This window comes from Notothenia coriiceps, unplaced genomic scaffold (assembly GCF_000735185.1).
Source record: "Notothenia coriiceps isolate Sejong01 unplaced genomic scaffold, NC01 NC01_scaffold00010355, whole genome shotgun sequence".
Taxonomy (NCBI): Eukaryota; Metazoa; Chordata; class Actinopteri; order Perciformes; family Nototheniidae; genus Notothenia; species Notothenia coriiceps.
In genome coordinates this window covers 1-14,185 of record NW_011343056.1, presented here as the reverse complement: position 1 = coordinate 14,185, position 14,185 = coordinate 1, and the positions used below count along the sequence as shown (strand labels likewise).

At 39.4% G+C, this 14,185-nt stretch overlaps 1 protein-coding gene across 1 annotated transcript; it reads left to right on the top strand.

Moving 5' to 3' along the window:
- Nucleotides 1-204: 204 nt before the first annotated feature.
- On the top strand, nt 205-11,202 carry ctnnbl1 (catenin, beta like 1; the record flags this gene model as incomplete). Its single annotated transcript, XM_010771708.1, has 7 exons — nt 205-406; nt 1,665-1,762; nt 5,082-5,175; nt 7,547-7,638; nt 8,753-8,825; nt 10,524-10,582; nt 11,054-11,202. Coding segments are annotated over exons 1-7 (701 nt in total), but the record flags the coding sequence as incomplete, so codon positions are not given.
- Nucleotides 11,203-14,185: the final 2,983 nt, after the last annotated feature.

Sequence of the window (14,185 nt, the reverse complement as noted above, 5' to 3'; positions counted from 1 at the left end):
CAGTTTGTTTTACTATAAACTTGGATTGATTGATTGATTTATTTATTGGCGATATACAGAACAGTGGGAACAACACAACTAAAGATGAACAAAGCGGTACGTTCAAAGAAGAGTTCCTCGTGGAACTACTTCGAACTGACAAGTGCGCGGGGAGACAACCCTAGGGCTGTCCGATTTTCGAATTTGATCATGGCCGGTTTCTGGCATCCCTAATGGTAACCTGGAATTCTAAAATGCTAACCAATATGTTTCACTCCTCAAACGAGGTTCATGGAGACTGAGCTGGATCTGAACGACGTCATCCAGGAGATGCACGTGATCGCCACCATGCCGGACCTCTACCACCTGCTGGTGGAGCTCAATGCTGTCCACTCACTGCTGGGCCTCCTCAGCCATGAAAACACTGATATCCTTTCTATTATAGAATGATCGTTTCATTTCTATCCGTTCACCCTGTATACAGAATTTGGTGTTTAACATTGGTCTTAAAGGATTAGCGTGGTAGTATTTTTCTTGTCAAATTAAATTAAAAACAATACATACATTACATACAAGTATTGCCTGTGTAGCCAAAGCCTGAAACTATATTTTCTGTTACACAAAGCTCCAAAAACATGGCCACTAGTTTATTTTAAACGAATTCCACATTCAAGCGCACCAAACTCGAGCTGAAAATATTTCCCAAAATATAAATCTTTTACTCAATTCAGTTATACAATGTTGAAATAACTGCAGCTTTTGTCTTTTTTTAATACAAAACTGTATATTTGTTGTTTTTAAAAAGGGATCAGGCAAAAGACCGTGATCCACAGATGGTGTAGGGTAGTCAGACATCTTTTAGAGTTAGACTTACTACAAAAAGCTTAATCATTTAGTATGCATCGCACTTTCATTAAAACTATGCTCTGTGTCTGTACATTTTACTTGAAAACAGGCCAATTTGAAAAACAGTAGCTAAAAAGAACAAACATTCAATATGTAATGCCTTCCTACAATTCCTTACGGCAGCTACGTTAAAGCAAAGCACCATTCGGCTGTGATTAACATCCATCGTCGCTAATTATACACTAGGGATTTAGTGAAAACATCTATAGGAGGTGTGATGTTATTCTAACTAGGCTAAGGAAAACTGTTTAGGACAAATGTTTAGGGAAAGCGTGACAGTTGAATTGTCAAATAAAAAAATTCATCTGTAGCTTTTCCTGACCACTTTTGCCTAACCTCTGTGAAAACGTCATGGGGTTAGAAAATATGAAATTGAAAATTCACCAGACTTAGGGAAAGACAACCACGATGCTAAGAGGACACAACTGCACTAACACGGGGTGATGTAATTATGTTGCGCCAGTTGATTTTTTGATTTGCTTCTGCTGTAGGAAATTAGTAACACCTGTGCTTTTCTGACCCATGTCTTTTCATACAAGTCAAAAATATGCTGGAAAAAAGCCCATTCATACAATTCGTCATTAAATCTCCTCCTGAGATGTTGGTGGTCGGGCTGCATTGTTGGTACTGCTGAAGCCACATTTTGACAAGATGGACAAATCTATTTTGATCCTTTTTTATTTTTCAAACTGTCAATATTAACTGAGTGTTGTAGAAGTGCAACACTAAACTGGTTAACTACTCTTTAAATACAAGCTTATGTCCTTAGCGTGTGGCACATGTTGCCATAGCAGTGGTGGACCTGCTGCAGGAGCTGACAGATATCGACACGCTGCAGGAGAGCGAGGAAGGGGCCGAGGTGCTCATAGATTCTCTGGTGAGTTCAGGGTCCTCATGAGTCTTTGCTGGTATTGATGAGGCAGCACTTTGTGGAGTCAATTATTTTTGAATATTGTAAAAATGATGTATAAATGATACTTACATATTTTGTTCATCATGATCATTTTAACAAATTACCATCCTTATAAGAATTTTTGAAGCATAAATGCAATCGCTAAAGACGGCTAATGTTCGATAAGATGACGCTTAGTGGTCTCATTCAGCCACTTGTTAGCATCCGCCATTTTTGAACATATAAAAGCTTCAGACATTCACCAGTGGTGGTAGTGAGGTAGTTTATTGACGTGTTTTATGCCCTACAACACACATTTAAAAATTGCTTAAACTTGTTATAACCACAGATCTTGAATCAGGCTTCTAAAAAGAAACGTATTTTAAAAAATCTTGGGAAGAGGGAACCGGAAGCGCTAAAATGCTAACTTGTTTCCAGGTTTAAATAGCAGCACTTTATATGCTACCGCCTTGTGCTATCTTTCATGGCTAAATAATAATTAATTTAGATGTCTTTTGAGCTTTATGCAAATGAGTTATTTAAATAAATGTAAGATTGAATTCACAAAGAGACACTCAAAGTGTAATATCAACTCTATAATTATAGCATCTCCTCTCTTACTTTATTTTGTCAGTCCCCCTCCATGTGTTGTATCAAATATTCTCTGTCTGCTTCACTTTCCTCTATTGAACCCTCTCCCTTTTTTTTGTCGATGTCACCCTGTCTATATGAACTAGGGAAGATTTTTGACACCCCATTGCATTATGCGCACTGACATTTCGAGCGACACAAAGGTCAAACAACTACGATAACGTGCTGATGTTCATATAACGGGGGAAAGAAGTGTGTGTGCTCCTTGACGGCCCTCACTGTGACACTTTATCAAATAATCTGTTTGCTTGAGGGGGCAGAGTTGGTGCCAGGTGACATCCTGCTGTCTTCCATCAGAGTGCTTGTTATTTTCTAAATAAATTACCTGATTTGATAATGATGTTTCAAGGGTATTTGAGAACGGGAAATGAATGGTTTTAGTTTGTCAGTGTTGAGCCAATTTACCTGCAGGTACTGGGTTGATTATAAGTACAGTACTGCTATATTTATATATGTTTTCTGTTTTTATGTTTAAGAAGTAGCTTGAAACTGTGAGGGTTCAAGAAATTTAGTGGAATTAATGTATTCGTAGCATAACATGGAAATACTCAAGTACAAATATGTCAACAATAATTGTCTTCAGTAACTGTATTATATTCTAGCAGAGTCCTACATATTTTTCTCTTTCAGAGACATTACACTGAGAAAAACAAAATACACTTATTAAGAACACATCATTAACCCAATGGTTGGTTTCTTTAAAGGCAAAGGAGAGAGTTTTCAGAGCAGGGAGAATGTGAGCCTCTCGGAGGAGCGCTAATTATGACCTGGCTGACCAGCCCAAAAAGGAGGAGGCGTGGTGTGACACTGTGTGGGCAGCTGTCTGCCACTCTGCTATTTATCATCACTCCTACAAACACGTCCTCTTACAGATCTATTGCTGCAACCTACACCAACAGACTATTTTACATTATAATGGAAATAAAAGAAGCACATAATTACATTTGCTTAAGATATATTGTAAGTTGAAATAAAGTAATTACAGTTTAAAAGACGAGATTTAAAAGATGGAATCAAATCTTAAAAGGTCAGTTATGCAATCCTGCAAAATTGCATGTTTTTCCTGTTCCCTGTACTTACTAAGGGTTGGCTTACTTACCTGCACGTTTATTGCTGTTTTGAGTTTGTTTAATTATGTTGTTTTCACTTAAAAGTGTAATGAAATGTTTGCTTGTGAGTTGACATGTGTTGGACATGTTGGCCCTGTCTTCCTTGTCTGATTTGTAATGGAACCAGATAGCCCTCTGCTTGTGTTGCCAAGTCTTACACTGACTTGTGTCCTCTAGTATGCAAGGTAAAGGGGATACAAGTAGGAGGTGTCAAAATGTCTTGCTGATTATTTTTTGACATCATCTTAAAAGAAGCCCTATAAAGCTTTTTGGCTTATCCCTTTCCTGTAGTGTGTTTTTGGTGCTCTGCAGAGGCTAAAATCCCTGTGTCACAACAGAGCAGGCGAACTTACCAATCAGAGCAGACTGGGCTCTGCTTTCAGACAGAGGGTGAAAAGAGGTGCTGCAGCACAGGCAATATGAGAAAAGTAAAGAGCTTTTTGAACATTAAAGCGTGTAAACATGTCACAGTGGAGGCAATAAAAACAAATCTGAGCATGAGCATAAAAGTACCCCATTAAATAAAGACTGCAGGATAAACTTTTAAAGAGAATGGCCTCAGAAAAGATGGTGCCAGCAGCGTGGTCACATCTATGCTCCGGTTGTTCGTCATTGACCATCCCTCTTGATCAAGCTTCAATTATTCATTCATTGTTTCAAAAACAATGGGAATCACAAGAAGACATGAATGTCATAAAGCCTTATCAGAAATCCTCCAGTTCATCCGTGTGATTTGCTCGTGGGCCAGACAGTAGCTCACTAGGATAAAGGCATAAGAGCAGTCTAGTTACCATGCAATGAAGCAACCCGTAAACCACGCTCCTCTTTGCAGCTGCTTCCAAGGGCAAACGGTTCCAGGGCAGAAAGTCCCTGCTGCATCCATTTCTCTGTCCTCGTTGCTGTAAGCTCCAGCTCCTCTGTCTTTGTAGCCAGAAGGCCAGGTGCTATCCTTGATAAGACGAATCGAAATGATGCAAGGCGGCTCATAAATCGCTGTCAACTGTCCGTTTTCTTTCATCTGTAACGCTACTTTAATGCCGCCAGACGGCACCCCGCAAGCTCTGTTTGGCGATGACTAACATCTCGCCTCGACTGATAACACTCATTTTCACAGAAGCTCAGACAGGAAACACGTTTATTTTTTCTGCCAAGACTGAGGCGTTAAAGTGAACATTCACTTTGTCATCTGTCATGCCGCTGCATTGTTTTACCCTGTGTGAAATGAGTTTGTCAGTTTTACTCTCAAAAATTACATCATGTTGCAAAAACATGTAGAAAGAATTGAGGTGACAGACTTCAACGTTGGCGGTGGTGAGATTTTATTTCAACACATTTTGCACTCAAAAAGCCCTTCTTCAGTAAGTGTACCTCCATGGATACCAATTCAATAAACATACATCTTTTTGGGGAGATTCATCTGCGAAACTCTGACAAAGTTTAATAGGACCTATGTTGGGTTAGTAGTTTCATTCCTGTTGAGCTTAAATGTTATTCTCAAAGTGGTAAACGTGTCGCAGCCTGACTTTCTGTTTTTGTGTCTGCAGTTGGAGGGGCAGGTGGTGGCCTTGCTGGTGCAGAGTATGGAGAGGCTGGATGAACAGGTGAAGGAGGAGGCAGATGGCATCTATAACACACTGGGTAAGGACATGTACACCATAACAGCGACTCTTCTACGGTGGCCGACAGCTGCAAACACGTTACAGCGCCTTACAAGAGCTGCACTTATATAAACGATGCAAATATATAAAACAAAAATATGCCAAAAATAAATACAAATTAAGAAACATCTTCGCAACTTGACGAAACATGTGCAGCAACAGAATCAGGGACACTAAAAAGTGGGAATGCTTGTTGACGTGTAAACCCACCTGGTAATAAACCTCTTTCTGATTCTAATGGAAGTTTTTTGGACCGGTCTAACGCTGTTGCTCCTGTCGGCCACCGCACTCTTTGAACACAGAAACAAAAATGCTGTTTTATTATTATCTCAGTTCCCCAAAATGCGCTGATACAGATTGGAATTATAGCATTGAACAAAGCATAGTATATAAACTGACTGTACTGAGGCTTGGATAAGGATAGCAGCTAGTTTGAAATAATCAGACAATCCCTTCAAGAGAGAGTTATGTCTTTTTAGATGTGTATGAGCCAGTGTTAGCACGCCTTGCTAGCAAGTGTCCAAGTGACGGCAAAATAAATCCAACAGTGACTCTCTTTGTGCTCTGTCCTGCAAAAAATATATTGACATGGAGATGAATAGCACCATGAAAAACTACCCCTGTATTTTATAAAGCTTTTATTCTGCCACTCACCAGTGGTAATACTGAGGGCATATAAGCTGATAATGATCCAGCATAAAGCGTTGCATTCATGACACATTTTCTTGGGGCATCGCAAGGGCTCCCTCGACGAAAGTTCAATGGGATCATTCCAATGGATTTCTAAATATTGCAGAAAATAACATCCGTGGCTTCAACCGCTTTCTAGCAAGTTTCCTAGACTTTTTGTTTTAAAGCAACAGCGAAAAGAAGCTGTCATTTAACCGTTTTGGCAAACACGTTTTATCATTTTTTGAAGCGTGAACTCTGAATTAGAGAATTGTATTGTGTTTTTATAGATTTTTTTTCTGCATTAAATGCAAGTAGAGGGCACAGACAGGCAGATAGTTTGAGAAGTCATGGCCTCCGTATTTAGCCTCGCATGAATCAGACTTTTCTCCCTCTCAGCTCTTTTCATGTCGAGAGGATTTTTTCCCTTTGTTGCCAGATTGGGGCCGGGTGTCAGGAGGGCTGTTAGGTGTGTGTGTGTGTGTGTGTGTGTGTGTGTGTGTGTGTGTGTGTGTGTGTGTGTGTGTGTGTGTGTGTGTCCAAGGGAAGCAGAGCTTGTGCATCTTCTATTCGTGTTTGTGATATCAAGGGAGCTCTCCTAGCTTGAATAAGCCTTTTGTCTGCCTTGGCTGCTCTCTGCTCTGAGCCTGCTGTCCACCAGGGTGCTGTCTGTCTGCGCACTTTGAATCCATGATAAAGGCACATCCTCTTCCTCCCCCAGCACCCCCCCTCTCATCATTTCTCTATCATCCACAGCTCTCCAGATGTTGCTCTTTTATAATATTTATTTCCTTTTTATTCTCTCCCAACCCTCTACAGTTTGCGTTGTGCTCTTGCTCCCAGCATCCCTCAGCCTTCCACCCCCTTGCCTCCCTTCTGCTTTTCCCCTCTCTCTTTATTTACCTCCGCTATATCCCCTTGGTTTCCCTTCCTCTCCCTCCTTTCATCACCAGCACACCACAATCTCTTTGTATCTCTCTGTCTGTCCCCTCCTGCTGCAGTCTGCTCTGATAAAGATATCATGGCAGAGACAGCTTTCTAATATAGATAGATAATGTTAGAAGTAGCCGGGACTGAAACCGCTATAAAAATATGACTGATGCATTCCTTCAAAGTGTTTGCATAGCATCAGTTTGTACTAATTTATGACTGATAGCATTTTACAATCAGTCATAGTTTATTTGTTCTTAGTACATACCTCTCCTTTCTTGTAGTTATTCATTAGAGACGCCAGCCTAGAGAAAACATCAGCTAAAAAGGTTTTTGCCTCCAATTAGATGACTTTCTTTGTTTTGAGTTATTTACAAATGTCATCTGGCATTTGACCTGTCAAATGTGACCAGGCTTGGGGAGTAACGGATTACATCAGGATTTGCACACCATTTACATGCACAAAAGCCTATATAACACACAACAGATAGGGAAAACCCCAAAGAGCATAACAGGGCCTCTTAAAACGGGGATTGGTCATGCCTTGCTGCCTATTTAGATCAGAATCTGTACAGGTTATCGGTTGATTCTGATTGGTGCATGCATATTTTTTTATCTTTGTCAGAGAATTTTATGTGTCTGTTTGGGATCTTTAAGCACACAAAACTTGAAAGTTCAATTTAGATTTTCTTTCAAAGATTCAAAAAGTTTAATTTCATATCATATAAATTTATATATTATGTTTTTCTCAGCTATCGTAGAAAACATGTCAGAGTTCAGACCAGGCCTTTGCACCGAGGCAGCTCAACAGGGACTCATGCAGTGGCTGCTCAAGAGAATCAAGGTAAGAAAGTGGCCAAATGTTTGATAAAGTTTTGATAACGTTTGATAGAGCCAAAAGTTGTATTTATTTTAAATACTTGTATTGTAAGACCTCACCAAGACCTTAAAGCTCTTGGTGATCTTGGTCCTAGTCTTTTAGCAGCTTTGCTTTTAACCTATGAACCCCTTGGAACCCTCCAGTCTTCTGGTACTGGCTTTTAAATTATTCCAAAAGTTAAAACAAAGACCAACGGCAAGGCGCCTTTTTATTATTGAGTCCCTCGATTGTGGAGCAGCCTCCCAGCTGAGGGAGGCAGAGAGCGTTTCTACTTTTAAGAGCAAACTCAAGACCCACCTTTTTATAATTCTGCTTTTAATTCAATAGTATTGATACTTATTTAATTGTTTTATTCTTGTTTTATTCAGTCCTGTGTTTATGACTTCTGTGTTTTAAATAAAAAATGTTTGTGTTGCTGATTATTGTTTTTTGGGTTTGTTAAGCACTTTTGTGTATTAAAGTTTGATTTTTTGATTTGATATTATTTAGAGCTGCATTTAGTCAATTAATGTGTTAAAAGAAAAATTATCAGCAACTTTTGACATTGTGTTATTTGTTTTAAGTCATAACTTAAACACAAAAAACGAATATTTCTCTTGTTCAAGCCTTCGAATATGAACATTTGCTGATTGGCCTTTCTCAAAAGGATGATATTATTCAGATGTTTAATAATCCCTAGATGTATTGATTAAGAAGAGAATTGCTTGTTGCAGCCCTAATTGTTTTCTGAACATTTCCTGCAAAATGGCCTATTCCACAGTTAAGGGTAGTATTTCATGTTGTTTTAAGTCAGTTCTTCTTTAAAAAAACTACATTTGAAATGGATAAAAAATGTTTTGGTGTGCAATGAAATGTTTATTCAGGTAACCTTTTACGGAAACAATTTCATGCATAAGTTAGAACATTAATATAAAGGTTCCTTTATACCATTTCCAAGCACAACGATGAGGCAGGAGGTTTGCTCCAATTAAAAGAAAACATATTTTGCTGTATAATACGTTGGGGTTGTTGTTATCCTCTGGTCTCTGGAGTTTCTGAAGATGAGAGGTAATTGGATTTGGGTCTCTCCCCCTCTCAGGCAAAGATGCCGTTTGATGCTAACAAGCTGTACTGCAGTGAGATCCTGGCCATCCTGCTGCAGAACAATGACAGTAAGTGTGTCTCGCTAAATGCTTTGTGGCTCCAAATGATGTTAGTTTATCTTCCACTCCTCTGTCCCCTCACAGCTTTCTCTAACAGAGAAACCACACTATCCATTTTCTCTCTGTGCTGTTTTATTTCTTATTTTCTTTTCATTTTGTCACATATTTCATCTTTCCCTCCGCTGTCTCACTTATTTACTTCGTTGTTTATTTGCTGCCTCTGTACCCCTCCCTCAATAAAACCCCTGTAAAGCCTCATATAGCCATGGGAATATCTGGTCCTTGGATATGTTCTCATTAATGGTACAAGCCATATTGATATGCATTGGGTGTCCTGTCTCTTTTTACAATCTTTCTCCTCCTCTTCCCCAGCGCCGCCTTTTATTCATCCTCTCCCTCCTTCCCTTCAAAAACAGAATACAATTTGACCCAAAAAAGTAGTTAAAAAAAAAAAAGGATAAGTGCTCTCACGAATAATGTTCTCTTTTTATAAGACTGTCACTGTCTTGAAGTGAGAATAAAACAAATCACAGACTACTATTAGAGGTGATGACAATTTGGGAAAATCCTTGATGTGCTAATTTAAATGTAATTATTGCGCCCTGCTGTCAAATTTGACTTAAACCCCCACTCTCAAAACCTCGCTGCATCTCATCCCTACTAATGATTTATTCCTGTAAATTCTTTCATTTTTTACAATTAAATGCTTCTGTTTTAGAGAAAGTATCAAATCCAATTAGCAAAATATTGTTTTGTGATGTGTTTTTTGTGACATAGGCGTACGTATTACCACTTCCTGACTCCTAAATGTACAGTACTTATTCCAGTTGTTAACCCAAAGCTGTAGTAGGTTGATTTCATTCTTTTTTTACACCCCCGTCTGGCAGTGGGTCTAATAACACAAACACTGTTGATGTGTTGACGCATCCACCTCTTGAAACGTAATAACGGTTCTTTTAGTTTTTTTCTAACATAACTGTGTCCCTTTTTACTTCCTGCCATCTTCAGCTCATGCTTCCCTCCAGAGGGAGTTTCTCTCCCTCATAACCCCCCCCCCCCTGCCTGAAACGCATACATTGGACTTGAATGTTCTTTTTAAGTACATTTTGTTGCTAAAACTTTACTTAATGAAACTTTTGAAATCAGGCCTTTTTATATGAAAAAGGAGTATTCTAAGACTGTAATGTTTAATGTAAAAGGATCTGAGAACTATAAAGGGGTTATATCAAATTTCAGAAAATGTTTCAGTTTGCTTAACAGCTCCAACTGTGGTCCTGCCTGTGGTGCTGATGTAATCGATTGTTTTTTCAACCAAGGAACTGCTGTTGTCTGTCATGAAGCCAGACACATTTGTGCCCACTAAGTGAAAATAACTGTATTGTGTGACTTCAAAAATCATTTTAATATTCTGGCCAAGGAAGAATAACTTAGGGAGTGAGGCAGTACATTTTATACTGACCCAATTTATTTATTTCCAGAGGTTCCTTGAATGCTTTATGTTTGTCGTGTGGCACTCATTCCCCCTCTCTTTTGTGTTTCTTGTGCCTCATTCCTTTATCCACTTATACATTTTATTCTCACACTGCTTTTGGTCCTTCCTTTTGCTTCCTAAATGTTTTTTCAACCATCCCATTTGAATCTGCCTGTTGTGCCATTACTCCCATTTGTATCTTTACCTCACTTTATATTTTATTCTCTTTTCCACAGATACCAGAGAACTTTTGGGCGAGATGGATGGCATTGATGTGTTACTGCAGCAACTATCTGTAAGATTCAGCTTCTACTCGCTATTTTTAGTTACCACTCCCCGTCATCCGTTGAGCCTCAAAGCATCAGTCATTTTTTTCAACATCTCGACATGCAAGCTGTAACATGAGTAGTATGCTGTCTGTATAATGGTGTTCTAACCTGTAGGTCCCCACCAAGACCAGTCTAATGCTAAGCTAATATCTAACCCTATTCTTAGTCTTTTAATCAACCCCACTCGCACACACTCAGAGCAGAAATTAAAATTATCACCATCCAAATTAGCTATTAAAAGTCCCATTAGTAGTGGCTCTCTAGCTAATGTTTCCGTCATGGTAGGCTTATTCCTTCTCACGATTAAATGAGTAAATATCGTCCCCACACTCCCAAGTTACTCTATTAAACAATGTCACCAAGAATGTCCTTGTCACGTAAAAGCAACATGGCTGCCAGTGTTTCCTTTTCTAAATGCTCCCTTCCCTCCCTCTCAGGTGTTCAAACGGCACAACCCGTCCACGGCCGAGGAGCAGGAGATGATGGAGAACCTCTTTGACGCTCTGTGCTCCTGCCTCATGCTGGCAGCCAATCGGGACCGCTTCCTCAAAGGGGAGGGGCTTCAGCTCATGAATCTCATGCTCAGGTGAGACTGCAGTACGTTTAAGGAAATGCCACTAGTGGCGTCAGAGTCCTGCATCGGGTCGGGTACCAGACGGGTGACCCGCAAAAAGAGTGATTCGCGGGTGGTATTTTTTCAAACATTTTTTTCCCGGTTTGGTTCTGGGTAAAACAAAGAAGATGCGGGTCGTGTCGTGGGTGTTGCATAATAAATATATTAAAATAATAATAATTTAATTTAATGTTTAAATCCTCATTCGTTTCCCCCGCGGGACCACGCATAATCATAACCTCATTTTGCACCGCTGCCGCATCAATCTGCTGCTGAGTGCGCCACATTCGAAATGGCTGAGGTGAAGCTCTCTAGCGGAGAATACAGCATTTTCAATAACACTTCCTCAAGAGCGAAATCCAACGAGNATCAATCTGCTGCTGAGTGCGCCACATTCGAAATGGCTGAGGTGAAGCTCTCTAGCGGAGAATACAGCATTTTCAATAACACTTCCTCAAGAGCGAAATCCAAAATCTGGGAGGCTTTTGGTGTCCTCCTACATGGAGAAAATAACCAACATCCCACGCTTTTTGAGCCAAATACGAACTGCGCGTGTTAATAATTACATGTTTTCACTGCTCATAGGATATGCGGGTTTGGGTCGGTTTGCGGGGTCTTGAAGATCAGACCCGTGCAGGACTCTGAGTGGCGTTCACTCGTAGGCCACTTGTTGAGCTTTTGATCAGTTAAATACCCTGACTGCATGAATTAGTATTTTGTAGCATTCAGGTGCTTACATTTGCAAACAAGATGACACACTTGACAGCACATTTCTCAACAGCAATGCTAGGAGTACACAACTGCAATGCCACGCCATTCCAGTAAATATATCAACTTTTTGCGTTAGCTCTGTAAAAAAAACGGTGTGTTAAATACTTTTTTGCTGTGTAAAGAAATTCATTATCGTTGGAACCTTATGAGGTCGAGTATAAGTGTTTTTCTTTAGTGCTATTCAGCCTGCATGCTGCTTTCGCCATCAACCCTGTTTGTATATTATTATTTTTAAGAAATGCTGACAAGTACTGCTTCACACAGATTGTAGTTCAAATGCTAATTTGAAATGAATTGATTCAACTTACAGTTAAATATATTTTCAGTGACCACATTTAAACATCAACATCCACAACTATGGTTACAATAGAGCTTCCTTGTTTGCATTTAAAAAATGTTTAGCACGAAATATACATTTTATGCACCTCTCACATGATCACTTGTTGCTTTCTTACTCTTCTTGATGGACATCATTGCAGGCTACTGGTACAGTTATGGATTAAGTGCTTTTCAAGTATTTATGCTAAATTAGGTTGCTTTGCAGACAATATTTACAATGCTGTTAGATTTAAAAAGAAATACCAATGTAGACACAATTTACAATATTTGTTGTAATACTGCAGTTAATCAGTGTCAGTAGGTTTATTTTGCTAATACTTTACACCATTCCTAGAAACACAATGGAATTATGTATGAAGTATGTTCATGGTGTGATATTAACCTCTTACAACATACTCAAGTCCTGCAGTAATGTAGATTTTACAATAAATTGATCTTAGTGCTATACGATATTCTCTAAAAGGAAAATCCAGGCTGGCCCTCACTGCTCTTTTCCCTAAGTGCTTTCTGCACTGTGAAAATGTGAACACTAATAGCATAACAGTTTTCAGCGCTGCATAGAATAGCACGTCGTTCTACTCTCTGCCTGCCGAGGCTGCCAGTCCAATCAATCAACAGTCTGTGGAGCGCAGCAAGGCAGAGATGTGACCTTAAAAAGTCATAAAGACCCATTACACGCACTTATGAAACCTTCACAGACGCTACACCCCTAACGCTGATTATCACATCATTGGACACCTAGATTTAAGGCCTCGATCAATATCTCATTATTGGATGCAAAAACCCTTTTCTGTTGAATTGTCTGCTCGAGATACTGAAGAGGAAGAAGACAGAAGGGGGAGCAGGAAAAAAGGGCAAATCAAGATATTACTTTTTAAAATGAATTGTGAATTTGTAAGAATGCTACATTTTGTATCTCATGCATTCTGCTAGTTAAAGTGAACAATATTAGCTTTTCTTTTTAAAACACATGATGGAGCTATAATTTTTCTATATACTGGCTGGGACATAGGAATTGATATACGTGACCTGCTCTATCGAAATCATTCGCATTGACCCGAAGACCCATTTTGAGTTGTATACACTTTTGGAAAGAGGAGATTCCTGCTTTCTAATGATATCAGGATTGTTTTTGTACTCCAAATATTAAGCGAAATATGTCACATTATATAATGACTGTTACAGAGTCATCATTTTGAGAAAAAGGCCTTCAAAGTTTTCTCTTCTCTGGAATCCATCGATCTGATCGATTATTAGCGGAGCAAATGATCAAAATACTACGGAGGGAAGATATTTTCGTTTGGATTACTGGTCTGGGGGAAGCTTGCGAGTGTTTGTGTGTGTATACGTGTGTATGTTTGTGTAATTTTGCATTTGTGAGTATTGTGTTTGTTTCCCGGGGAAAACACTCACGAGAAACACCGGATGTTGTTATGCCTGCTGTGACGTTAAGTTACTCCGTTCTGCGCTTGTAATTATGCCGTTACAAGCTTCAAAGTTGTATTTATCATCTGAATTTGCCGAAACAAGTTTAATATTCTGAAAGCCAAGACTTTGTTTAATTGAAATCAGATGAAAACAAACTGTAACGGACCCTGCCGTGTTATTTATGATTACTCTACGCTTACATTCATAATTCCAGCCAGAGGGAGGGGGAGCGGTGCTGCGGAACAGCAGAGTGGGAGGGAGAGCTGTCTTTTTCCCTTTAAGCTTCAAAAATGTATTTATCGTGTGATTTTGGAAATAAAAGTGGTGGTGGTCTACAGTGTCAAACGCAGAACTTAGGTCAAGAAGTACTAACACAGAGCAATCACCCACATCAGAAGCCATCAGGATGTCGTTAGAA